The 26,652-nt window shown below is 42.2% G+C and overlaps 2 protein-coding genes across 4 annotated transcripts; both read right to left on the bottom strand.

Annotated features, from left to right (window-relative positions):
* Positions 1-1,340: 1,340 nt before the first annotated feature.
* On the bottom strand, positions 1,341-16,147 carry LOC115026511 (alpha-tectorin-like). 3 transcript variants are annotated; one of them, XM_029459360.1, is made up of 20 exons: positions 16,025-16,147; positions 14,646-14,742; positions 13,849-13,909; positions 13,331-13,428; positions 12,948-13,175; positions 12,671-12,754; positions 12,067-12,172; positions 11,831-11,960; positions 10,895-11,138; positions 9,832-9,988; positions 8,828-8,915; positions 8,640-8,702; positions 8,253-8,455; positions 7,843-7,977; positions 7,222-7,409; positions 4,054-4,208; positions 3,682-3,921; positions 3,434-3,596; positions 3,240-3,332; positions 1,341-1,853 (listed from the first exon to the last, which is right to left on the bottom strand). In XM_029459360.1, exons 3-19 carry the CDS (start codon positions 13,892-13,894, stop codon positions 3,240-3,242), a joined length of 2,421 nt encoding a protein of 806 aa, XP_029315220.1. In that variant the 5' UTR covers positions 13,895-13,909; positions 14,646-14,742; positions 16,025-16,147; the 3' UTR covers positions 1,341-1,853. The 3 variants fall into 3 exon arrangements, with proteins under 3 accessions (XP_029315220.1, XP_029315222.1, XP_029315221.1); XM_029459362.1 differs by lacking the exon at positions 12,671-12,754; XM_029459361.1 differs by lacking the exon at positions 16,025-16,147 and having other exon boundaries at positions 14,646-14,767.
* A 5,207-nt stretch (positions 16,148-21,354) lies between these two features.
* On the bottom strand, positions 21,355-22,560 carry LOC115026570 (trace amine-associated receptor 13c-like). Its single transcript, XM_029459434.1, is given in 3 exon segments — positions 21,355-21,640; positions 21,642-22,121; positions 22,391-22,560. Coding segments are annotated over 3 exon segments (936 nt in total).
* Positions 22,561-26,652: the final 4,092 nt, after the last annotated feature.

Raw genomic sequence — 26,652 nt, 5'->3', positions numbered from 1 at the left:
CCGGCTCATACTGGACCACTCTCTCATTCGGGATTTCCACCGGGACCACCCGGAGAAGCCTGGTGGGTCGCCTGGAGGCTCCCGTTGAGGGGGGGCCATAGTCTAATAGTACAATGCACGTAAGGCTGATAGCCCTATGGTATACCGGAATACATGCTCAGGGCCTGTGCTGGGTAGCTTACTGACATCTTCAACCTGTCACAGGCCCAAGCAGCTGTCCCCACATGCTTCAAAACCCCCTCATATTGACAGTAATGGGAATAATAAAGAAACCTCTGTGATGTTTAACACACATTCTCAGGAATTACACTTGCCTGCTTGCCTCAGGTTATCATATAAAAGGATTTTGAAATATAAAACAACAAATTGAACACAGGGAAACACATATTGCAACTATCTTTTGAGTGACCTGGTCATGTTGGGAACATGGCTGACAACCTTTGAGTGGGTGTGATACTTGAAAATGACTTCATATTTAAATGGTTATAGTAAGGGTCATCCAGAGTTTAAAAACAAGTACCTTTACTGTATTTTATACTATGTTAATATGTTTACTATGTGTAATGTAGTAAAATCACATCATATTTTACATGGTTATATTCAGGTTCAGTCGTTCTGAACAATTTAAGTTTAAGATTTTATAAATATAAAAAACTGATATATTCAAATTTACTATTGCAATTAGCCGAACATACCAAATGCAGTGTGTTATAATCAGAAGCAGAATACATTCACACAGAGGAAGAAGAAGATATTTCTGTGTCTGACAACATAAGTTCATCTGGATTGCATCATGTGCTAATGTGTCGAGGTTGCTTCACAAATGTGTTTACTCTTTACTTTGAATTGTTAGTGTATTTAGCAAAGATTGCATCATATGTTGATGTTACAGCTTGTTCAGTGTTTAACACCTCTGATTGCAGTCGTGTCATCATGTGACACTAATGAACGCAGGTGTGAAGATGTTCTTAGCCAGAGAGGCACACAGCCAATAGGAGCAGGTGATGGGCTATACACAGTCGCTCAGAGCCCAGTGGGACTTAATGACTCTGTGTGTGTGTGTGTGTGTGTGTGTGTGTTTGTGATGGCCACATGTAAGCGAAAACAAATTCAAATGAGGTGTTCAACAAAATAAAGAAATTACGACAAGAAAACTAAAGAAGAATTAGGTCAAAAAGGAATTAGGTCTGTAATAGAGTCACTATTGTTTATAACAAAAGAAAACACAAAGCTAATGTTATATTCCCATACATTTATGCTTTTTATTGATTATACACCATCATCTTGTTGAGGCCACAGACTGAAGGTTACACATTTCAATCTTAAATAATTCCCACATTGTTTGCAAGATCTTGGAACTGTGTCCAAACCTGGTCAGAAGAATGTACAAGTCCATTTCAAAAGAAAGCCCTACAGGAACATTGTGGGACTGTCACCCTCCCTCATAAAGCTGATATTCATTTACACAAACTTACACAATTAACTTTGCAGTTCTGTTTAACCTGCAGTCTTTAAATCACCAGCCACAACTTCTGAAACATGTTCCTTACAAGATTTGCCCAGATATGTTAGTGTCCATGTTTATCTGTTCAATTATAAAGTAATATTGGTGCTTTCTTCCAGCCGCGTCAGATGCTGATAATCAACTCAACAGCTCTCCAATGCAAACCACCCTAAAAAAAAATCCAAAATAAGACCAAACTAATTGAAGGCGAGAAAAAGATCACTGAATGAGCCCGGTTATAACAATTATATGTGTTTGTAAAGATTCACAGCAACTCAGACTCTTCATCAGCGCAACAGGAATCATTTTGGGTTTTGTGCTCGATGTCAGTCCGAATGTCCATGGAAACCTAAGAAGATCACCAAACACAAGTTATGGTTAGTTATTATCACTAAATACAAATGTGTCCTCTCTAAACAAGTGGTAAAAACAAGTAAAAAATGGAACAAACTATAATATTTGTGATTATGCTGATACTTGTACTTGTCGTAAGTCAGTAACCTCTGACTTCTTTCAGTAAATCTTTTATCTTTGGGAATGTGTTTTTACATGCAACAGTGGCTTTTATATTTACTTATTAAAAAAAGCCACCTAGAGAAGAAGTTTGATGGTACAGAAACAAAAAGGTTGATGTTTGTGTTTGTTGGTTTGATTTCTAAGGTCCTTGGGATGTTTGTTCCTTCCCATCATCTCGTCATGTGTCACGACTCAAACCACACTGTATCTCCTCTGATTGTTATTGTACTCTTATACAGCAATCGTATAAACTGTCAATCGATTCAAATATTTAATTGCGATTAATCGCATGATTGTCCATAGTTAAACGCAAATGAATCACACGTTTTTTTATTAGTTCAAAATGTATCTGAAAGGAAGATTTCAAGTATTTAACACTAGTTAATCCAGTGGTTCCCAAACCTTTTCTGTAGAGCCCCCCTTATGTAGATTTTCGAGCCCCCCCTGGGAGCCCTGTCACAAACTTGTCCATGTTATGCTAGCAGGGCTCAAGCCTTGCCGCGACCCCCCTGCAATAGCTCTGCGCCCCCCGTACGGGGTCCGCCCCCCATTTTGGGAACCACTGCGTTAGTCCAAGAAAATGTAAGTGTTATTTATCCAGTCGTCTGCTCACACTTGCACAGGTGCGGTGCCCTTACGTGCGGAGAATGTAAATATGGTTTCAGCGAAAATGCATGTTTTTGGGTGGATTGGACTGGATAAATGAGAATTTGGATCATACTGCACATGTGTGAGAGTTTGTTAACAGATGTTTTTAGTTTTGCTTTTGTTAAACCCCCATTTACTTCAATTCATCAAGACCTTTCCCTGTTTTTGGATTCTTTGTGAAAAACAAAGTTTTCTTCATGAATTCAAGGTAACACGGTGACAAATGAATATGAAAATGTTCTTTTCAAGGTTGAAGTACTCCTTTCTAAATTGCCGGATTTGGTAGGTAACCTGGTAGCTCACCTTTCTACGAACCACGCTTTAATTGGTTCAACGGTGACTTGAAGAGTTGCTTCCCTTTCTTTCTTGTCCTAACTGAAAGGATGTAACAGACTAAATGCATGTTTCACTTAAGGAACCTCCACCCATGTCCCAATAACCCTTCATGTTTTTCTCAAGGAAAACATTGCGGATAATCTGTTGTTTCCACTAAGCATATTAAAGAAGGCAAAGTTGTTTGTCTTAAAGTGAGATCAGAAGTTGTTGAAGTCGAAAGTAGGAATCAGCTAACCTAACTAGTCCAGGCCATGCTGATGAAGGCTGGGTTTTTATCCTCATATTTCGACATGGCAGATCTACGCCTTCTTACATCTTGGCCGCACCTCTGTGAAGCAGTTAAAAGACAGAGAGATTAATATTCTTAAATTTGACAACATACATGTTTATTTGTGCATTAAGGAGAATATATTTAGCAATTGAGCCTACCGGGGCACAGGCATTACTCTCCGTGACACACAGCTCTAATTTGCAGTGCAAGTAGACGTCACCAGTCTTGCCAACAAACTGGAACATGTTGAAAGTGAAGTAGTTTGATGTTCCCAATCCATTGCCTTCCACTTTTACTGTCTGGTCAGCAGGGTTAGGGCAGCTGCTCAAAAACAGAAAAGCAGACATGAAAGAACAACAACAACAAAGACAGGTTTAATCACCACGAGCATTTCTGCGTGTCTTACCCTTGGATGATGAAGTCATATCTCAGACTTCCACTTGGCGAAGGCTGATCGGTTGCCCAACAGGAGTCAGTCACCACAACAACCATTTTTTCATCCAATCCCTCCGTCTTAAGCTCCACCCAGATTTTCTCGTTCAGTTGGATGTCGGTGTTTGCCTGGATACCGTTGATACGGTCAGCGTAGGCCTTCATGCTCAGATTGTAATTCCATTCTCCAGAAGTCATCTGCTGGATCATAGAGCTGAAAAGCAAAGATAATTCCTAACTATGTTCGGCTTCAGTCTGTATACAAAAAAACAAGTGAAGCTCAGCCTTTTCTTGGTAACAAAAAGGTGACATCTCTGGAGGTATATACTGTACACCCACCACACACCTGTGTTTGAGTCTGAAGCCCAAGCTCTTGATATCTGGCTGACTGTAATAACAGGAGAAGTCAATATGCACTGGGCTTTGACGGTTGATTAAGCCAAACGCGGAGAGGTTCCTTCTCATGATGGTGTTCTTGTAGATAATTTGACTGTTGTTTGCCTACATAGTCACATGAAGAAAGACATGGTCACTGCAGATTCAGATGCACCTAACAGTTCATTCACCTCTAGATTCTCCTAAATAAATAAAGTTTTAGGATGCAGAAGTTACCGTACAGTAGTTGATGCTTCATTAAGTGCAATACTATACACATTTTTACTGGTGCTGTGTATAAGTGTGTTCACAGTATGGCAAAATGCAGTACACTATGAGTGCCGGGATGGTACAATCATAACGTTCAGAAAAGTTAAATCAAATCAAATTTATTTGTATAGCCCAATATCACAAATTATACATTTGTCTCAGTGTGCTTTACAGACTGTACAGGTTACGACATCCTCTGTCCTTAGACCCTCGCATCGCACAAGGAAAAACTTCCTAAAAGAAACCCCAAAATTAAAGGGGGAAAAATGGAAGAAACCTCAGGGAGAGCAACTGAGGAGGGATCCCTCTCCCAGGACGGACAGACGTGCAATAGATGTCGTGTGTACAGGATAAACAACATAGTACAAATACAACATTTGACAGAAATTATGTTGTGTTGGAAAAAAAAGAAATAGAAAGTATGGATGAATCCAGAAAAATGTCAATAAGGCTTCCTGGTGTCCAGCAGGACCAGGTCAGCAGGCGCTGTCACGATTCATGATCCTGACGTAAACTTTATCAGTGGCAACCTGCCACATGAGAGACAGACACTCCGGGGATGATACCCCGGATGGTGAGTTAGTAACATATTTTTACATAAATGCATACAGATAGAGAGGGAGAAGAAGAGAGGGAGGAGAGAGGAAGAGAAGGAAGAGAGCAGGGAGGTGTCCCCCGGCAGTCTAAGCCTATAGCAGCATAACTAGGGGCTGATCCAGGGCAAACCTGAGCCAGCCCTAACTATAAGCTTTATCAAAAAGGAAAGTCTTTAGCCTACTCTTAAATGTGGAGAGTGTGTCTGCCTCCCGAATACAAACTGGAAGCTGGTTCCACTGGAGAGGAGCTTGATAGCTGAAGGCTCTGGCTCCCATTGTACTCTTAGAGACTCTAGGAACCACAAGTAACCCTGCAGTCTGGGAGCGTAATGCTCTAGTTGGTTTATAAGGTACTATGAGATCTTTCAGATATGCTGGAGCCTGACCATTAATTGATTTGCAAGTCAGGAGAAGGATTTTGAATTCTATTCTGTATTTTACCGGGAGCCAGTGCAGTGCAGCTCATACAGGAGTAATATGATCCCGTTGGATCAACTGAAGAGTCTTAAGCGACTTTTTGGGACAACCTGATAACAATGAGTTGCAGTAATCCAGCCTTGAAGTAACAAATGCATGGACTAGTTTTTCTGCATCATTTTGAGACAGGATGTGTCTTATTTTTGCAATGTTACGTAGATGAAAGAAGGCAGTCCTTGAGATTTGTTTTATGTGGGAGTTAAACGACAGATCTTGATCAAAGATGACGCCAAGATTCCTTACAGTGGTGCTGGAGGCCAAGTTAATGCCATTCAGAGCTTCTATGTCATTAGAAAATGCGTTTCGGAGGCGTTTAGAGCCAAGTATAATAACTTCAGTTTTGTCTGTGTTTAACATCAAAAAGTTGCTAGACATCCAAGTTTTTATGTCCTTAAGGCATGCTTGAAGTTTAGCCAATTGATTGGTTTCATCTGGTTTAATTGATAGATATAATTGGGTATCATCCGCATAACAATGAAAGTTTATAGAGTGGTTCCTTATAATATTGCCCAAAGGAAGCATATATAAGGTGAATAGAATCGGTCCAAGTACAGAACCCTGCGGAACTCCAAGACTGCCATTGGCTGTCATGGAGGATTTATCGTTAACAAGTACAAATTGAGATCGCTCAGATAAATAGGACTTGAACCAGCTTAGTGCGGTTCCTTTTATGCCAACACAATGTTCCAGTCTCTGTAGTAGAATGTCATGATCAACAGTGTCGAAAGCAGCACTGAGGTCTAACAAGACAAGAACAGAGACAAGTCCTTTGTCTGATGCCAATAGAAGGTCATTGGTAACTTTCACCAGTGCCGTCTCTGTGCTATGATGAACTCTAAATCCAGATTGAAAAACCTCAAATAAACTATTATTAAGTAAAAAGTCACACAACTGTTTTGCGACTGCTTTCTCAAGGATTTTAGCGAGAAAGGGTAGGTTAGATATCGGCCTATATTTGGCTAAAACCTCTGGATCAAGACTAGGCTTTTTAAGAAGTGGTTTTATTACAGCTACTTTAAAGGATTTTGGTACGTAGCCAGATAATAGAGACAGGTTGATCATATTTAATAACGAGGTGTTAATTAAGGGTAAAACTTCTTTAAACAGTTTAGTTGGAATCGGGTCTAAAAGACAGGTTGATTAAGTGTGGTACGCTGGACACTCACCCTCAACGGACACCATTTTAGGTAGGTAATTTAGCTGTCAAACGATAGCTCTGCTAGCTAGCAAGCTAGCTGCCTAACAGCGGCAATCGTCATTTCAGGTGAGTGCACAACACGATGTACGATTTGAAACACTACCCTGTCGAAATTCACACACTACGCAAGTAAGTGCATAGTGTATACAGTGTACTACATTGAAGTGTACTAACGGAAATATCCGAATTGAAAAACAGCTTAGATCACCACCAACTCGCTAGTCTTGTCGGTCGAGCAACACAATTTTTCCACCTGAAATTTGGCATGGAGGTCAAGTGTTTTGGAGGTTGCGTGTGTATGTGTGTGTATGTTTGTGAATGCATAAATGCGTAGATGCATTCTCCTATGTGGTCGCAGCTATTGCAAATGGGCCAGTATTTTGGTTGGTTTAGAAGTATGGAATACGCAATGCAAACTGAAAAATAGGTAGGCCTGTGCTGTATACCCTGCAATACAACACTGGTCACACATCAATGATGCAGTGCGCTGACCACACCCCTGTAACCACAGACTGATTACAAACAGTGTTTCTCTGGTGTTGAAAGGGATTTGGCTGCTTCTTGAGAGTAAACTTAGTAAATAAAAAAGCGTACCCACCATGACAACTGTACCACAAGGGTTGTTGCTATTAAAGTTGAACGTCACCATGTGGGTCAGGTCGTCCATTTCAGCTTTGCAGGCCTCGTCATTGAGGTGTAAGACAGAGTAATCAATGTTTTTGTCCTCCAAGAGACAATTAGCCAGAGTTACGGAAGCAGACTTCTGTTTGCAGTCCGTCGGCTCACCTGAACATGCGTAACAAAACATTATATTAATTTAGCTTTTGTCCAAACGACAACAGCACAGATCAGGAAGATGCCCACATTCAGCATAGAAAAACATATTTCTGAAGTTTCTTAAAGCACTCTTTTGTGCATTTGTACATTGTATCTGTATAACATTAACTTTGGTGTGAAGAAGATGGGGAGATTAATAGCTCATATTTATCATATTATTTTGTGCTAAAGCCCCTAAATTTGGCCCAATAAAGTCAATATGCAAGTTAAATAAACACAAGTAAACAAAAGCAAGATTTTGTACAGTTAAAGCTTAAAAGAAACACCGTAACCACAGTTATTCCATAAATCTGAAACAGCTCTCCCTCTGAGAAATCCTTCCAGCCTCTATTGAAAAAGTCTTCAAGATAAGTATGACTTTCTCGTGCCATAGCTGACTCACCAAAAGAGCTTGTCGGTTTGTACTTGGAGGCAAAAATGGCCCGACAGAGACATTGTGGTTCCCCACCATATCTCTCACCGCAGAACTCATTAACACTGCAGAACCTGTCCTGACAGAAGGCCCGAGGGACAGCAGCTGCAAACATACATCAAGAAAAGCTGCAGATATGAAAACAATGGCCTCCAGTTTCAATATGAGTAATTTGTGAAAGATATCTAACAAAGATATCTGCCACTTTTTAAAGCATAACTAACTTTAAGATTCCTTAAAATTAGCATAAAAGGCACAACAGTGGAACAATGGGACTTCAGAAAGTGTTTAAAACAAGGTTGTAGTATATTCATTGAGTAATTTGAAAGTTCATATAATCATCTTCAAACATAACCAAAGATACTGAAAAACAGCCTTACGGCAGCCGGTTTTTGGAGTCCAACTTTCCACCGTGACATTGCTGTGGTGGCTGCAGGCCCTGGCGTAGGCCTCCAGGAACTGGCACTTGAGACCATCCACTGCAGGGTATTTGCACAAAGTGTCTGTGCAGGCAGTTATGAAGGGCTCTGGGTTGATGTGCTTATTGCAGACATTGAAAGGAGCCTGCTTCAGGATATTACACCTATTCGAGAGAAAATGTGACATGAAAGTTCATGGCACATGTTTACGAGAATAAACTAGATAAAATGGGTTTAAGATCCATATTGATGTCTGGTCAGAAGACACCAACACATGTTAAATGTGGTGAAGCATGACAGAGTTGAATGATTCCTGTTCATGAATCAAAAGAGAGTTTAATCCTTTACCATTTAGTTTTGGTGTTGCAGTTGATCTTATCGTCAGCATCATCCTCATATTGTATCTCACAGCTGTGGGGCAACAAACAGCAGAAGATCAAAGAATGACCAACAACTCAATACTTAAAAAGTATATTTCAAACCTATTAATTCAAATGAGAAGTAGAAGTTAATTAGATGTTGTGTTGGGGTCTTACCTGCTGTCCGAGTGTTCAGCAACCTTCTCTTCAATCAAAGACCTGCTGGAGTTCCCACATAAACCATCCACGGGAGCTCCACTCGGTCCTGGACGGTTTCAGGAGATAACATTTGACTGATTAATAAATATTTAAAGTGGACTGGCACAGCAGCACACTATAGACAGATGGTATTCACTCAAGTTAAGGCCTCCCAGTAAGGTGAGCATCAATACCTAAAGTAGTGACATTGCATATCTTGATTTTAGTATTGATATTAGCATCTTACTTAAGTGATTAACAGAAAATAGTAAGAAGAAAATGTTAACGTTTGAAAATTAATTTGTTGAAAATGAAAATGTGTTCCGAAAGATGCATCAATCATGCATTGACCTCCTACATAACGATACATGCTTTTAATAATAATATAATTTTCAGTATTGATATTCTTGGTCTATTACTATTAACATTACACATAAATAACATTGTTATTCTGAATAGGTACTACGTCAATGTCCATTTTTATGCAGACGATGCAATCTTATATGTCCCTGGTTCTAATCAAAATCAAGCTCATCATCTGTCTTTAATGCTTCCCGATTATTACTTATAAGCTTGTTTTAAATACAGATAAGACCAAGTGTATTCTCCACGTCCACCTCTGATTATTGTGCCATTACAGTTTTAAATGCTACCCTAATCACTCTTGCTGAGACATACATGGAGCTATTCCAGTGAGCCAGCATACAAAATGCCAGGACCTCCCCTAAGTGCAATGCTGCCATCATTAATGTTATTAAATACGACTGTGCTTTCTCTACTACGACAAGTCAAAATGTCTGCTGTGATAAAGGTCCAGGACAACAATTCCAACTGGCATTACTCTACTAATCATGTGGATTAATATCTTAATAGATATATATATATATATATATTGTATGAATGAGGAAGTAGAGAAGGATTTGATATGAACTTTCATTTTATTACAGCCTTTAGATCACCTTTAGGTTTTAATTCTTGTGTACCTGTCATGTGGATTAGTGCGGTGTAGCCATCAAAGAGGACAGAAACCATGTAGTTGGAAGCTGATATTTTAGCAGTCACACCTGTCTGGTCCCTGGAGAGCTCCACACCGTGAACCATCTGTGCTGTGGCATTGAGCATCAGTACTTCATCATTCAGCTTCATCACCACAGAGGAGCAAAGTGACAGAAGACATTTACTCAAACATCACAAACATAACACTGTTCTCAATGAAGGCCTATCAATGAATGCATTCATGAACAAGTTGCCATATTTCACTGGAAGAATGAAAGAAACACTGCTTTTCTTTTGTAAGTGGTTGTATAACACTACATGATGTGATAAGGTTTGGGAGACACATTGGTTATTAGATGTTTATTTTCAACTGTGTATGTGTCTTCTCTGTCATGTCATGTAGGCAGTTTGATTTTTTCTCCTTCTGGAGTCACAATAGTGTTCATAACTTCAACAATTGCTGTTAAGATAAGCAAAACAACCTCTGAGAATGCAGAATTTGAATGGCTCCTTACAAGATTTCTAGTTATTTAAGTATGTAACATTTGCCTCACAATAACACATTTTATTAACGCCAATTGGCAAACATTCCCACTAATTTCATTCTTAAAGGGACAGTGTGTAGGATTTGGTGGCATCTAGTGTTGCGGTTGCAGATTACAACAAAGTGAATACCCCTCAGCTCAGCCCTCCCTTTACAAGTCTGCTGTAATGAGCAGCTGAGTGGTAACGCTGCGGTATCTTCCGGGACCTTCTCCTCGCTCAGAGGTCGTCCTTACCGTAACACTTCCTGAGGAGCAGCGACACTCAGGCGGCAGCTGGTGTAACTGCAGTTTTAAGAGTGTGTTGAAGAACTACCATGGCCTTTAAGTAACGTAAGAAAGTGAAAGACCCTCTCTAGAGCTAGTGTTTGGTTCTGTTCGAGTCCACCTGGGACCTTTGTTGCAGGTCATAAACATTCTCTCTCCTTTTGCTTCTTCTTGTCAATGTCTTTCAATTGATGAGATCTAACACACATTACTCGAGCGATTGTGGGATTAGGTAATTTACCTGAACCCTGCTGCCTTGTTCCAGGGAAATCTGAACACCGGCACTGTCCAGCTGCAATGTCACACGGTCCAAAAAACTAACATCTTTACGGCGTCTTTCTTGGAAAAACCCCAGCACCTGGAAGCCTGGGATCGATGAGGGCTTCATCAGAGTGTACCCACACCGGTCCGGGACAGAGTGAACTCTGCCAACAATGTCGATGATAGCAGAGCCGGTCACTGTGCACATGCTGTTCAACTTGCAACTGAAGGAGGCAGAGACGGATGCAAACAGAAAATAACACCATCAGCAAGACTGAAACCTTGGAAGCAGTCAAGATTAAAAAAAGAAAAACTTGTGTGGTATGGAAAATGTACGTAGGAATAATATCCATTTTGAAAAAACAACATTTCAAGCAATCAACAGTGAAGGTTCAGGCTTCAGAGGCCTTATGTTTTCAGGTTGTCCGTATGTTTGTCCTATTCTCAGGAATGCCTTGAGGAAGTTTCTTCAAATTTGGCACAAACATCCACTTAGACTCAAGGATGAACTGATTAGATTTTGGTGTTCAAAGGCCATTGTGACCTCACAAAACACGTTTTTTGGCACAAATAGAAGTCATACGCTAATAATGACAATTTCACACAAATGTCCAATAGAATAAAATGACATTTTGGTAGACATGTGATGTAATCTGCAACTTTATTGGTTGACGGAGGCATACAACCTCAAGGTTTCAATATGTTTTCTGTAATTTTTTCCTGTCAAAAAAAATATAGACCGAGTTTCATGCAAAAAACTACACTAACCATGAGCTCAGTTATTTAAAAGTACCATCATTTGGTTGGATATTGTCATCTAATCAACTAAACATACTTCCCTATAAGGAGGTTGAGAAGTTTTTGTTTTGTCATGTGCAGGAGGGATTTCCTTTGTATCATTTCTTCAAATATTTACCTCCCATCGCCTTGGCAATGCTCCAGGGGACCACAATCATTTACGGCAGTAGCGACTCCACTGAAGTCACAGGTTACAGAAGTGCATATGTTTGGGTCCCTTACTGTCGTATTTGTCTTATAAACAACACCTAGGAGTTTGGAAAATGTGTCAGACTTTATTCACAGATGTATAAACTGTTACACAATTAAACAACAATAATCAATTACACTTTAGGAACCACTGGGTTTACTAACCTGAGAGTCTGCATCCGCTCAGGTCTGTGATGACGCCCTTATTGGTATCAGCTGTCTGGAATGTCTGTTTAGAAACTGTAAGGCCATTGACTCGTGCATCTGCCTCCTGGAAAGTGCCCGAAAAACATAATAGTAAGTGTCCAAGACTCTTGAATCCAGGCTTTTTTAATACATTGTGTCAGGTTCATGTAGCCAAAATGAACATCTTATAGAAAATTGAACGCACACTGACAAAATCAATAGAGGAGGCTCTTCAGATGCATCTATTACATGTATAGAAAATGTCGCAATATGAAAGAAAATCCTTTCTTCCGATTGGTCATGCGGTTTTTGATAGCCTACAGTGGTATGTACGTTGTGATGACGATGTGTCACATCTTGCACGTAAATTTCTTTATTTCTTTTACATTCGAAGGAGCCTTGTCTACTTTTTCAGTGGGATATTTCCCAACCTTTTGTGGGTCGCCTGACGTCTTATAATCGACTAGGGCGGGATACCGATTGAGCCCCTGAATTGGGACGCAGCTTTTGGTCCGCCTCACTATCCATAGTACAGTTAAGTGTCAAATCATCCATATTTCTCTAAATATTATACTATACTTACAAGATCAATATTTGTGTATCCAGAATGTGTCCTGATTGCCAGAATTGCTTGTGACCCAAAGTTGCTAAGTTCAACTTGTTCAATCTGACAATAGGAAATGGACAAAGACAGAGTCGACTGAGAAAAACGTAAAAACAAAGGCTATGATTTGAAATATGCATGTATATGTGTAATTATTATTAATATTTATTATTGTTAATATTAATATGTATTATTATTATTACTATTTAACATCTGATAGTAACACTGGTCAACACTGAAATTGAAAAACACTCACTTCCGATTGTTGCCTATCTTTCAAAGGTATTATGTTGATACATTTCCCAGCATGTTTAAGGTTTGGCAGAAGATGATGAACCCCGGATCCAGTGGGTATTTCTTTATTAAGCACTGCCAGGTCGCCTCTGTCAGCTGTCCCTCCAGACATCAAAATACAGTCATTTTTGATTCCAGGTTGGTATAAGCCATTGAAGCAAACAGCAAATCTGTTAGCATCGAAGGCCAACTGTTGGAAGACAACAAATAAATACAATTACTATTAGCAATAAGAACAGTTTAGACTTGAGAAGGCTTGTTCTGATTCTTGCCAGTGCCCAAATAGTGAATCTTTATGCATTGGAAAAGACCAAACACAGAGTTCAATGCATTTGAATCACTCACATAGACTTTGTCATATTTCTGTCCATAATAGGTGATGGGGCATGAAGAGATGTTCATCTCCCCAGAAGTGGTAAATGTCTGGTTTGTTGCAGCAGTACCTGAAGATATGGAGACACATTACACACAAGTTAACATTTTGTGTAGGTTTATTGCTCAGTTGTTTAGTATGCATTAATGTCCCTTACAATAAAGGACAATCAAGTTGAGCCTCTTCACCATATAGCCTCACTATTTTATAGACATTTTGGGAAATATGCAATATGCTTTCTTACTGAGAGTTACATGAGGAGAGCGATACCACTGTCATGTTCGCTGAATATGTAAATGTGTCTCTAAAGCTCACTTAAAAAACGTCAAATTGCCGTTTTACTGGGGGTTATGTGCCAGACTTTACCAGAGATTTCTTGACAGAGCACAATAACTTTCTGGAAACCATACTGGTTTCCTGGCAAGTTATAAAACAGATGCAGTGGGAATGAAGTCAGTGTGGCTGTGTTTGAGTTGTGAAGGCGTGTTACCTGTCAGCAGGCTGAGAGCAGCCAGGTACAGAATGAAGCAGAACATGTTGGCGGCAGGAACCTGAAACAGGGTTAGAGTTGACATAATTTAAACATACAGAAACAGACATATGGTAACTGGTCTTCATATTTCTATGCACAATATGTAAGTCATATTAAAATTGAAGAATATTTTTCTTATATTAATTTTCCCTTCCACTTCAAAATGACAGATAAATACTTTTTCCTTGAAAAGTGACATGTATTCTGTTAGATGTTTTCCATTGTGTCTAAATACATCCAGTCACACTCTTTAGTACTTCAGTAAAACACAATAATGATCCCGCGGCCAGTACAGCATAAAATCATGCTTTATATTATATCAGGCTCTCAATCTAGAGCCCTGTCTTCAAAATTGTAGTATTTACTTTTTTCCACCAGATAGACAGTTTGCCAACAAATATGTTATTTTCAAAGTTGTTGATCCCTTTTATAATATCCCTGACTGAGAAAATCCATTTAGCATTTATTATACAGAATTTTTATTATTATTATTATTTTCTCATAAGAACACTGAAGTAAACTAGCATTTAAGGGTTGAAAATGTGTGAATATGTGTGAGTCATGATCAGGACTGAAGTTAGTTAAAAGATTTAATTCAGTGAAAGTGGAAAAAAATATTAAAGACAGTTTTTTGACACGGACATGTTAGTCCTGGAACATCAGAGCAAATTTTTAAAGTAAAAAAATGACCCAAAAAGACTTTTCTTGTCTATATTCTTTCTTAAAATAGTGAACATTTCCCCTGGTTTTCTTACCCTCTGGAGGAATTGAAGGAGAGCAGGGATGTGAAGCAGCTCTGTGTTTGAGGAGAAGTTTCACTGGATGCTTCAGACTGATTTGTCTGCCGTGCCTCTGTGTGGACGATTAAAAAAAAAAATCTTGTTTTCTCGTTAGCACAGTAAAGAAATTCTCACAGTATTCTTTTGAGTCCTTCAAACTGGCTTCTGTCATGGAACATTCCAGTTTCCAAATGATCTATATATACCTGAGAGATGCTGATGCAGACTGTGATAACACCTTGCACAATGTAAGGTCCATCCATCCATCGTCTACCTCTTTGTAAGGTGTCAAATGTATTTCAGTGTCGGTATAAGATTCATTTTGGAGTAGCACAGAAACATATTTAGCTGAGTTATGGGTTAGAATCTGTTATAAACTGTATTAATACATTGTCTTTTGTAACATATCATGAATAAATACAGATTAAATATTATCATATTCAATGACAATCTTAAATCATACAATAAAGTATAGACAAATAAAAACATAATTCAATAACTGGTAACAGTTTGGGTTTAGGTTGAAATAAATTGTCAGTTATTTGGTCCACAAAAGTGAGTCTGTGTTGTGTCTGTATTTAGTTTTACATTACAAGGTTTAGATTCTCGTTTGCTCAATAAAACAAGCAGCGAAAACAAAGAAAGAAAGATTGATAAGTATAATTTAGCATGTTCCTCTTGCTTTAAATTCAACTCCATACATACAATTGCGCCATACATGTTGAGGACAAAAATGCAAAGACACCTAGAGACTTATAGAAGGAATCTCAACTTAATACGCATAATGAGCAAATACAAAAGTCATGCAATCATGAGCGTGAGCTTCAACTGGTTACACATGTGATGTGTTCAAACATTTGAACAAGACAAAAGAAAAACATCCTAAAGCTCGAATGTTCAGTTCAAACCAATAGAGATGTGGTCTGGAATGTAACATGGCAGGAAAAGGTTTGACAGGTCTATTATAAGTGCTGTCACTGATGAGTTTTATCTCCAGGGAAGAACTCTGACAGGTCTAAAGCCCTGGTGTGGCCAGTCAGTCACAAACTAAGCACCAAACAATAGTTGAGCTTTAGAGAGTTACCACATCACGTTATGAACTCCAAATCCCAGAAAGATGGAATAACAGCTTTGTTTATGGGCATGAGTGAATATGTTTGAGCCATGATCAGGACTGAAGTTAGTTAAAAGATTTAACTTAGTGAAAGTGGAAAATAATGTTAACGACAGTTTTTTGACACGGACATTTTTGTCCTAGAACATCAGAGCAACTTTTTTAAAGTGAGGCACAACCTTCAAAAAAAACGTTGGTCTATATTATTTCCTAAAAAAGATTTTTCACCTGGTTTTCTTACCCTCTGGAGGAATTGAAGGAGAGCAGGGATGTGAAGCAGCTCTGTGTTTGAGAAGTTTCACTGGATGCTTCAGACAGACACCGGTTTCAAGTGAGAGACATGGAAGGTGGGATGGATCCTCATGGACTTCGGCAACTTTAGTCACAACAGATGGGTTGATACAGTGACAATCTCAAATGGACCAATGAAGCGGGGTGAGAGTTTCCTAGAATCTGTCTTTAGGGGAATGTCCTTAGACGACAACCAAACTTTCTGGCCTGGTACGTATGTGGGGGCTGGGATCCGGTGGCGATCGGTGAGACGCCGGTTCCGGTAAGCAGTGCGGAGCAGCGAGGACCGAGCGTCCCTCCAAACCCTGCGGCACCGGCGGAGATGAGCCTGGACTGACGGTACTGCAATGTCATCCTCCTGAGTGCGAAACAAGGGGGGTTGAAAGCCCAAGGAAACTTCAAAAGGGGACATACCGGTTGCAGCGCTGGACAGAGTTGTGGGCATACTCAACCCAGGCGAGTTGGGAGCTCCAGGAGGAGGGATTCCTGGTGGTGACACAGCGAAGAGCGGCTTCCAGATCCTGATTGGCACGCTCGGTCTGACCGTTAGTCTGGGGGTGGAAACCAGAGGAGAGGCTCACCGTGGAGCCAAGAGCTCGGCAGAATGCTCTCCACACCTGTGAGACGAACTGTGGGCCTCGGTCGGAAACGATAACTGAAGGGATTCCGTGGAGCCGAAACACATGATTGACCAGCAGCTCGGACGTCTCAAGGGCTGTAGGAAGCTTAGGGAGGGCTACAAAGTGCACAGCTTTGGAAAAACGATCAACAATTGTTAGAATGGCTGAGTTACCTTGGGACAGGGGTAAATCCGTGACAAAATCGAGGGCAATGTGGGACCATGGACGGCTGGGAATGGGCAAGGGGCGGAGCAGACCAGCAGGTGAGCGGTGAGAGGACTTTCCACGAGCACACACTGTACAGGCAGAAACAAAGGCACGTGTGTCAGCGTCCATAGTGGGCCACCTGAAATGTCTCTTCAGGAGGGACAGAGTGCGGCCTATCCCCGGATGACAGGCAAACCGGGACGAGTGTCCCCACTGGAGCACCTGGGAGCGAACAAAGTTAGGAACAAACACACAGTTAGGTGGCCCGATACCTGGATCTGGCTGAGTTTGTTGAGCCTCCTTAACCAAGGATTCAATCTTCTAGGTAACTGCCGCCACAACACACGAGGTAGGGAGGATGGTGTCAGGACTGGCAGGGACCTCTTCAGAGACATGCTGGCAAGAGAGCATCAGGTTTAATATTCCGGGAGTCAGGGCAGTAGGTAAGAGTGAACCTGAAGCGGCCAAAAAACAACACCCAACGGGCTTGGCGAGAGTTTAGGCGTTTGGCTGTTTGAATGTAGGCCAGGTTCTTATGATCAGTCCAAACAATGAATGGGTGTTCAGCTCCCTCAAGACAGTCTGTCTCCATTCCTCCAGCGCTAGTTTGATAGCCAGTAACTCACGGTTTCCTATGTCGTAGTTCTGCTCAGCTGGGGATAGGCGGCGAGAGAGAAAGGCACAGGGGTGAAGTTTCTGGTCTGAGAGAGAGCGTCGAGACAGAACGGCACAAACACCCGTGTCGGAAGCATCCACCTCCACAACGAACCGTCGAGAGGGGTCGGGCTGAACCAGGATAGGGGCAGAGGTGAAGCATCTCTTCAGTTCAGTGAATGCTTGCCCTGCCTCAGGGGTCCAGGAGAAGGTAACTGCTGGAGAGGTGAGTTGGGTCAGGGGGGCTGCCACACGACTATAGTCTCCAAGGAACCGTCGGTAGAAATTGGCAAAACCAAGGAACCGCTGGAGCTGTTTCACTGATAAGGGTCTTGGCCACTCCGCCACTGCCAGAATCTTTTCAGGATCCGTCTTCACCTGCCCGCCTTCGAAGATGAAACCCAAAAAACCCACTGAACTGACGTGGAACTCACATTTCTTGATCTTGACAAACAGCTTGTTCTCGAGGAGCCTCTGTAGAACTTGGTGGACATGCTGAATGTGTTCTGAAATGTTGCGAGAAAAATATCAGAATGTCGTCCAAGTACACAAAAACAGAGCGGTTGAGGAAGTCCTAACCAGGTGGGACGCGTTCCTCAAATCCAGCTTGGTGAAGATAGTAGCACCATGGAGAGGCTCAAAAGCTGAGTTGATCAGAGGTAGCGGGTACTTGTTTTTAATGGTGATGTTGTTCAACCCTCAGAAGTCAATGCATGGCCGTAGGGATTTATCCTTCTTGGACACAAAAAAGAAGCAAGCACCAACAGGAGATGAGGATGGTCGAATAATGCCAGCAACCAGGGATTCTTTGATGTACTTCTCCATGGTCTCCCTCTCAGGACGTGACAGGTTGTATAGCCGACTGGAAGGTAGGGGAGCACCAGGAAGTAAGTCAATAGCACATTCATAGGGGTGATGGGGAGGCAAAGCGAGAGCACGTTGCTTACTAAAAGCTTTACCGAGATCATGATATTCGAGGGGAATGCTGGAAAGGTTTGGAGGCTCAGAGACTAGTGACGTGATTGTAACAGTGCCCCCTGTAGGGGGAATGGCAGACTGCAAACATGAATGACAAAAGGGACTCCAACTTACAACTTTGCCCGTGTCCAGTCAAAATAGGGGTTGTGACGCTTTAACCAGGGTTGTCCCAGAATAATAGGAGCATGAGGAGAGGAGATGAGGTGGAATTCGATCAGCTCATGATGGTTACCAGATAGAATGAGGTGCACAGGACTGGTCCGGAGTGTGACTTTGGCCAGAAGTCTCCCATCCAGGGCATTAGCATTGAATGGGAAAGCAAGGGATTTGACAGGAATGCCAGCTTGTGCAGCAAGGTTACTGTCCAAGAAATTCTCATTCACACCAGAATCCACTAAAGCCAACAAGGGTAACGACTCTTGATTCCAACACAGGGTGGCATGAAACTGCAAGCGTTCGAAGGGTGGAGAAGAAGTTTGACTCACCAGTTCCCCCACTTTTACCGGTGAGCCTATTCTTTTGGCTGAAAGGGGCAGGAAGCCAGGAAATGGCCAGTCCGGACGCAGTACCGGCACTCCCCTGCTCTCATCCTTCGGAGCCTCTCAGCTGGAGACAGTCAAGCACGACCCAACTGCATGAACTGCGGTTCGGGCTGAGGGTTAGAACTGGCACCCTCAAAAACCCCCAAGGTACGGCTAGCTGCTCTAGGGGGCTCTGGCTCAAGGTGCCACTGAGTAACTTGGTCAGATATCCTAATAACTATGATAGCTTCATCTAAGGACCTAACCTCCTCCCTGAGAGCCACCTCCCGACCAATATCCCTGTTAAGACCAATCTGAAATGCAGTGATAAGGGCAGAATCATTCCAGCCTGATTCAACAGCCAAACTGCGAAATTTTCCTATGTACTCACGGACACTGAGCTTGCCCTGTCGCAGTTTTGTTAAGTGTTGACCTGCGAGCTGCCCCCGTACAGGGTGGTCAAAAACAAGGCTTAATTCAGCATGACACATGACTGGGCTGTGGTGGAGCCTTACACAGAGGGCATTGTACAAGCTAAGTGGGGCTCCCTCCAACAGATTAACAATGCAAGCTACTTTAGCTACCTCACTGCTGTAGTGGGATGGCTGGGCATCAAAAGCTAGCTGACACTGTGTTAGGAAATCACGGCAGGTGTTGGGGTCACCAGAATACTTGGATGGGGGTGGGATGTGAGGCTCAGAAACTGGAGAGGCATGAGGAGCTTGTTGGGCAGCTACTGGTTGCTGAGCAGAGGTTGCTGCCACAGCTTGGGTCTGTTGGAAGCAGAGCATTGCCAGTGTGGAGGTGATGTCCCTCAACTAATCCACAACAGTTTGCAGCGTGTGCTCCTGATGACCCAAACGCTGTCCCTGGTTGGAGATTGCAGTCTTCAAAACATCATAGTCCGCTGGGTCCATGGTGGCTAGATCGTTCTGTCACGTGTGCAACAAGGGAAGGACCCAAACGCAGGACACAAACTTGGAGCAATAGGTAGGAGGTTTATTGAAGGGGTTTCCAGGGAAAGGGGACGGAGGACGGAGAACATCAGGCACGTGGAGGCAGAGGGTGAAGTGGGTAGCAGGTGGGTGGACAGGAAGCCAGCGATCCACTGTAGCTGAGTAGAGGATCTAGCGACGTGGCTGAAGACTGGGGTTGATATACTGCTGGGATGATGAGTTAATGGATGGCAGGAGTGAGGCTTGGAGCAGGTGAGTTGACTGAACTGCAATCAAGGGAAAGTGTGGGGGCGACACGCCCACAACACAGACACATACACAGAGAGAGAAACAAGCAGGCGACCCAGGGAAAACACAAGGAATGACAGGAGGCGTGGCCGTGACACTTGTTGTTTCCGGTTTAAATAACATTTGTCCATTTGGAAAATCAACACCTGCATGCTGGTCCATTCCCACGAACACTGCCAACCATCATCAAGTACAACAGTCAGCCATAACAACTTCAGCGCATAATCAACATTTGAAGGTGTTTACTGAATTGGTGACTCCAACCCTACATTATTACAGAATATTATGATTACAGGTCATTTAGCAGACGCTCTTATCCAGAGCGACTTACATTGAATTAAGTACAGGGACAGTCTCCCTGGAGCAACTCAGGGTTAAGTAACTTGCTCAAGGGTACAATGGTGGCAGCCTGGTATTGAAAATGATATCTTTAATAGGAAAAACCAACAGGAAATGAATGAATAATATTAAGCTACAAAAGGCAGATCACGCTCTTCTGTTGCTGCCTTTTCTCGTGCTTCTTCTTCTTACCACTTTTCCTTGTCTGCCTTTGGTTCTTCGAAACCTGCCACGACTACCCAAACCCCAGCCACATATTTCCCAACAACAGGCTGAGAGAGAGGTCAAGAAAATTGGTCTCATACACATATGACCAAGGTAAAAAGCGCCGACAATATACAATAATGCCAAGGTCCAAACCCAACCTGCTACAACTTCACATCTGTCGATTAGAACCGGCAGGTGAAATAATACATTTTCATGTTCTTCATAATTTATTCACCATTTATCTTACTTATTAATAGTTCAATAAACATTTCATCTATAAAGAATTTGATCTCGGGATTTGTGTGTATGAAATATCTCGTCAACTGGACTAGAACTCCATAAAGTCTTCAAATTATATGTCTATATTAATTATGGCTATCAATTCTTCCTCACTCACATGTTTGCAATATCATCAGTCCACCTTCAGACAGTGATTACAGGATGCTGTACCTGACTAAAATGTCTAAAATGAGACTAAATATAAATCTACAATGTTTCTCCAGTCTGTCTCTACAGTATTTTAGCATCACAAGAGTCAGGCCGAAGTATCTTAAAGGTAACAATGAGTTTGATAGATTTTCTAAACCAGGGGTAAAAGAAGGCATAGATCACTGGGTTTAGACAAAAGTTAAAATACAGCAGCCAGACTGGAACAAGTGAGGATAAACTACTCTCTTCAATATCCTCACCTTTCAGGTATGGAGAGTAATATGGAACGAAACACATTAGAAACACAACTACAACAATACCTAGAGTCCTGGCTGCTTTCATCTCAGATTTCTTAGCAGTTCCACCAACTGAACGCCACCACAAACACTCTCATATACAGAACTATGATGACAGTAACGGGGCCAATAAAGGTAAACACAATGTCAACAGCTCCTGTGATATAGTTAAGGACAATTACACACTCTCCATAGCAGGAATTATATAAATCAGGTTGTCTCAGAAAGTCCTTTACAATTAGACAATTATAGAGAAAACAGCAAATCCAACACAGACAAACACAGACTTTTGTTCTGTCCAGAGTAACTCTGGTGGTGTAACGTAGAGGGTCACAAATAGCCAAATAACGATCAATTGATATGAGCACCATGTTTCCAACAGAAGAAGATGTAATGAAAAAACATACAACATAATACAGAGCACACATTAGGTCACCCAGGAACCAGCAAGCACCTATTAAAAGGATTCCAACAGGCATCAGCAGGAGGCCCACGAAGAAGTCTGAGACAGCCAGGGAGAGGATGAGGAGGTTGGTGGGGGTGTGGAGCTGCCTGGAGAGGAAGAATATCATCACGTATGAGATTATCATTAATAGTAGCTTGTTAGTAACAGCAGTAGAAGAAAGGACATTCTTATTGACATGAAATTATTCTGGAATGACTTCTTAAAGGTTATTTCACATCATGTTTGAACATATAATATTTTAAAACAGATCTAATATTAACTAAAACATTCTTATGTAAAAGAAGACATGTATGCCTAATTATTTTAAATCTACATCATGAAAATATATAAACTTAGAATGAAAGTGTGTCTCTGCCTGAAGTGGGAGATAGAGGTGATGACCAGCAGGTTGAGAGCTACAGTGAGCACAGAGATGAAGGACAACAGGGTGTAAGTGAGCATGGCATCTGACTGAGCTGGCATGGGTTTCCTGCAGGAATTGTTGAGTTGTGGAAAGCAGAGTTCAGCTCCTTCTGAAGTCTCCATCTGCAGAGGGAGGTGGTGAGAAGCTGCTGAGTTCTGTCAAAGCTCTCTGTTATACAGCTGATTTATCTCTTCTCGTCTCTCATGCCAGACTACTGCTATGTTCTTCTCCAGCAAAGACTGAAGTCCCTCCTCTGTACTTTGTTTTCTGTAATTACTAAGACAACGGCATCATGATTCTGATAGTGAACGTGATTCATGAAGGTTTGAAAATATAAACATACACGTTGTTTCTTCAGCCATTACACCTTCTGACTTTACTTCAGTGACTCAATTACAACAGTGTAGCAAAGATTGGTGACTCCAACCCTACATTATTACAGAATATTATGATATCTTTAATAGGAAAAACCAACAGGAACTGAATGAAGAATATTAGCTACAAAAAGCTTACAGCCCCATCCTCCGTGTTTTTCGACCATCACACATTCCTGATCATAGATAAGGAAAAAACACACAAAGACATCATGGAAATACCCTTTCCACACACACATAAAAGGACGGAAGGAGAGGAGGGTAGAAAACACAACATTTTATTAAACTCAGGTTCAGCCTTTACAGGCAAACTCAACGCATAGAAATTTCACTAGTGTCCGGCTCAGTCCAAAAACTGCGCAACGTTGCTTTTGGGGTGGCCGGCGGGTTAACCAGCTGACATTCGCGGCAGGACGCACACCACCGTTTCACATCCGTGCAAATGCGGAAACAAACTTATATCCAGTGTAGTGTCTTTTCATACCCTAGATTAGGGGTTCCCAAAGTGGGGGGTCGCAAGACGCCGAGGGGTCGCGAGATGATTTTCAGAATCCTCTCGATGTGACCCCTGAGGTGATTACGACAGATTAACGACAGTATCATTTTCAGGTGAAAGGTCACTTTACAGCGCCGCAGTAGACATCACAGACGTCACACACACATGTCAGTGTGCAGATTTCTTCCGAACAGCCCAAATCAATACACTAGTCTTTAAGCCTATAGGACATTATTTTTCAAAATGAAACGTTTTAATACCGACCAAAGACAAGGCAGAGAGGCCAGCGAAGATCCGCCGTCAGAAATGCCATCGACTTCTGGCTCAAAAGGCATCATATGAGGTGACATATTTAATTGCATAGGCAAAAAGTTACACACACAATCGGGGAAACCCTAATAAAACCTGCTGCTATCGCTATGAGTCGGACAATGCATGGGGATAAACAGGCGCAGGAGCTAGAAGCAGTGCCGCTGTCTGACGGGACCATATCCCACCGCATCACGGCAGCATCCTTCTCATGGACTCCTCAGGCTGAGGCTGCATTTACAGAGCTGAAGAGACGGTTTACGTCAGCTCCGGTCCTCATTCATCCCGACCCAGCTTTGCAATTTATCGTCGAGGTGGATGCCTCCAACTCCGGATATGGGCAATTCTGTCCCAATGCTCTACGACTGACCAGAAGCTCCATCCTTGTGCGTTTTTCTCCAGACGCCTGTCTGGGACTGAACAGAACTACGACGTCGGCTGGCGTTGGAGGAGTGGAGACACTGGTTGGAGGGGACTGAGCAGCCGTTCATCGACTGGACGGATCACAGGAACCTGGCTTACATTCAATCCGCCAAGAAACTAAATTCCCGGCAAGCTCGCTGGGCATTGTTCTTCGGCAGGTTCAATTTCACACTGACTTTTTGTCCAGGTTCCAAGAACGGTAAACCTGATAATCTTTCCAGACTGTTTTCTATTGGAGGTTGATTCCCGTGCCTTTGTTCTTGCCTGCATGGTCTGCGCACGCAGCAAGGCCTCCGGTTTGCTTCGGCCGCTCCCAGTTCCTAGTCAGTGGAGTCACATAGGTTTGGATTTTGTTACTGGTCTGCCACTTTCCCAAGGAAACACAGTCATTCTCACCATCGTGGACAGATTCTCCAAGGCCGTACACTTCATACCCCTTCCCAAGCTCCCCACTGCCTTCGAGACTGCCGGTCTCCTGGTCAGCCATGTGGTCCGGTTACATGGCATCCCCAGTGACATCGTTTCTGACCGGGGACCACAGTTTTCGTCTCAGGTATGGAAGGCATTCTGTCGTGCTAATGGGGCATCTGTTAGTCTTTCCTCTGGTTATCATCCACAGACTAATGGGCAGACGGAGCGAGCCAACCAAGACCTGGGGTCCATGCTACGGTGCATCACAGCTCAGAATCCCTCTTCCTGGAGTGTTCATCATCCCTGGATCGAGTATGCCCACAATTCGCTCTCCTGCGCCGCCATGGGTATGTCTCCATTTGAGTGTTCTTTGGGATATCAATCACCTTTGTTTCCAGTCCAGGAGGACTTGATTGCCAAGCTCATCTGCGTCGCTGCAGGGAGATTTGGAGGGGTGCTCGCTTGGCTCTGCTGAGGACCACTGAGCGTAACCAACACATCGCCGACCGTCACCGGACCCCCACACCAGAGTGGCAAATAGGTCAGAGAGTTTGGCTATCTTCTAAAGACATTCCATTACAGGTGGAATCCAAGAAGTTAAAGCATCGTTTCATTGCTCAATTTGAGGTGGAGAAGGTAATTAACCCATTCGTGGTCAGACTGAAATTACCATCATCCCTGAAGATTCATCCCACCTTTCATGTATCTCAGTTGAAACCAGTTTCCTCTAGACCTTTGTGCCCTACTACCGTCGCCCCTCCACCCACCCGAATCATCGACAACCACAAGGCTTACACGATCCGACGACTGTTGGACATCCGCCGACGGGGCCGTGGCTACCAGTACCTGGTGGATTGGGTGGGATACGGTCCAGAGGAGAGGATGTGGTTGTCCCGCCGGCTCATACTGGACCACTCTCTCATTCGGGATTTCCACCGGGACCACGCGGAGAAGCCTGGTGGGTCGCCTGGAGGCTCCCGTTGAGGGGGGGCCATAGTCTAATAGTACAATTCACGTAAGGCTGATAGCCCTATGGTATACCGGAATACATGCTCAGGGCCTGTGCTGGGTAGCTTACTGACATCTTCAACCTGTCACAGGCCCAAGCAGCTGTCCCCACATGCTTCAAAACCCCCTCATATTGACAGTAATGGGAATAATAAAGAAACCTCTGTGATGTTTAACACACATTCTAAGGAATTACACCTGCCTGCTTGCCTCAGGTTATCATATAAAAGGATTTTGAAATATAAAACAACAAATTGAACACAGGGAAACACATATTGCAACTATCTTTTGAGTGACCCGGTCATGTTGGGAACATGGCTGACAACCTTTGAGTGGGTGTGATACTTGTAAATGACTTCATATTTAAATGGTACCTTTACTGTATTTTATACTATGTTAATATGTTTACTATGTGTAATGTATTTTTGATTTGAGTTTTTATTTTTCATATTCTCAAAACTGTCTAGTAAAATCACATCATATTTTACATGGTCATAGTCAGGTTCAGTCGTTCTGAACAATTTAAGTTTAAGATTTTATAAATATAAAACATTATATATTCAAATTTACTATTGCAATTAGCCGAACATACCAAATGCAGTGTGTTATAATCAGAAGCAGAATACATTCACACAGAGGAAGAAGATGATATTTTTGTGTCTGACAACACAAGTTCATCTCGATTGCATCATGTGCTAATGTGTCGAGGTTGCTTCACAAATGTGTTTACTGTTTACTTTGAATTGTCAGTGTATTTAGCAAAGATTGCATCATATGTTGATGTTACAGCTTGTTCAGTGTTTAACACCTCTGATTGCAGTCGTGTCATCATGTGACACTAATGAACGCAGGTGTGAAGATGTTCTTAGCCAGAGAGGCACACAGCCAATAGGAGCAGGTGATGGGCTATACACAGTCGCTCAGAGCCCAGTGGGACTTAATGACTCTGTGTGTGTGTGTGTTTGTGATGGCCACACGTAAGCGAAAACAAATTCAAATGAGGTGTTCAACAAAATAAAGAAATTACGACAAGAAAACTAAAGAAGAATTAGGTCAAAAAGGAATTAGGTCTGTAATAGAGTCACTATTGTTTATAACAAAAAGAAAACACAAAGCTAATGTTATATTCCCATACATTTATGCTTTTTATTGATTATACACCATCATCTTGTTGAGGCCACAGACTGAAGGTT

The sequence above is a fragment of the Cottoperca gobio genome, chromosome 21 (genome assembly GCF_900634415.1).
Source record: "Cottoperca gobio chromosome 21, fCotGob3.1, whole genome shotgun sequence".
Taxonomy (NCBI): Eukaryota; Metazoa; Chordata; class Actinopteri; order Perciformes; family Bovichtidae; genus Cottoperca; species Cottoperca gobio.
This window is presented reverse-complemented; position numbering and strand designations above follow the sequence as displayed.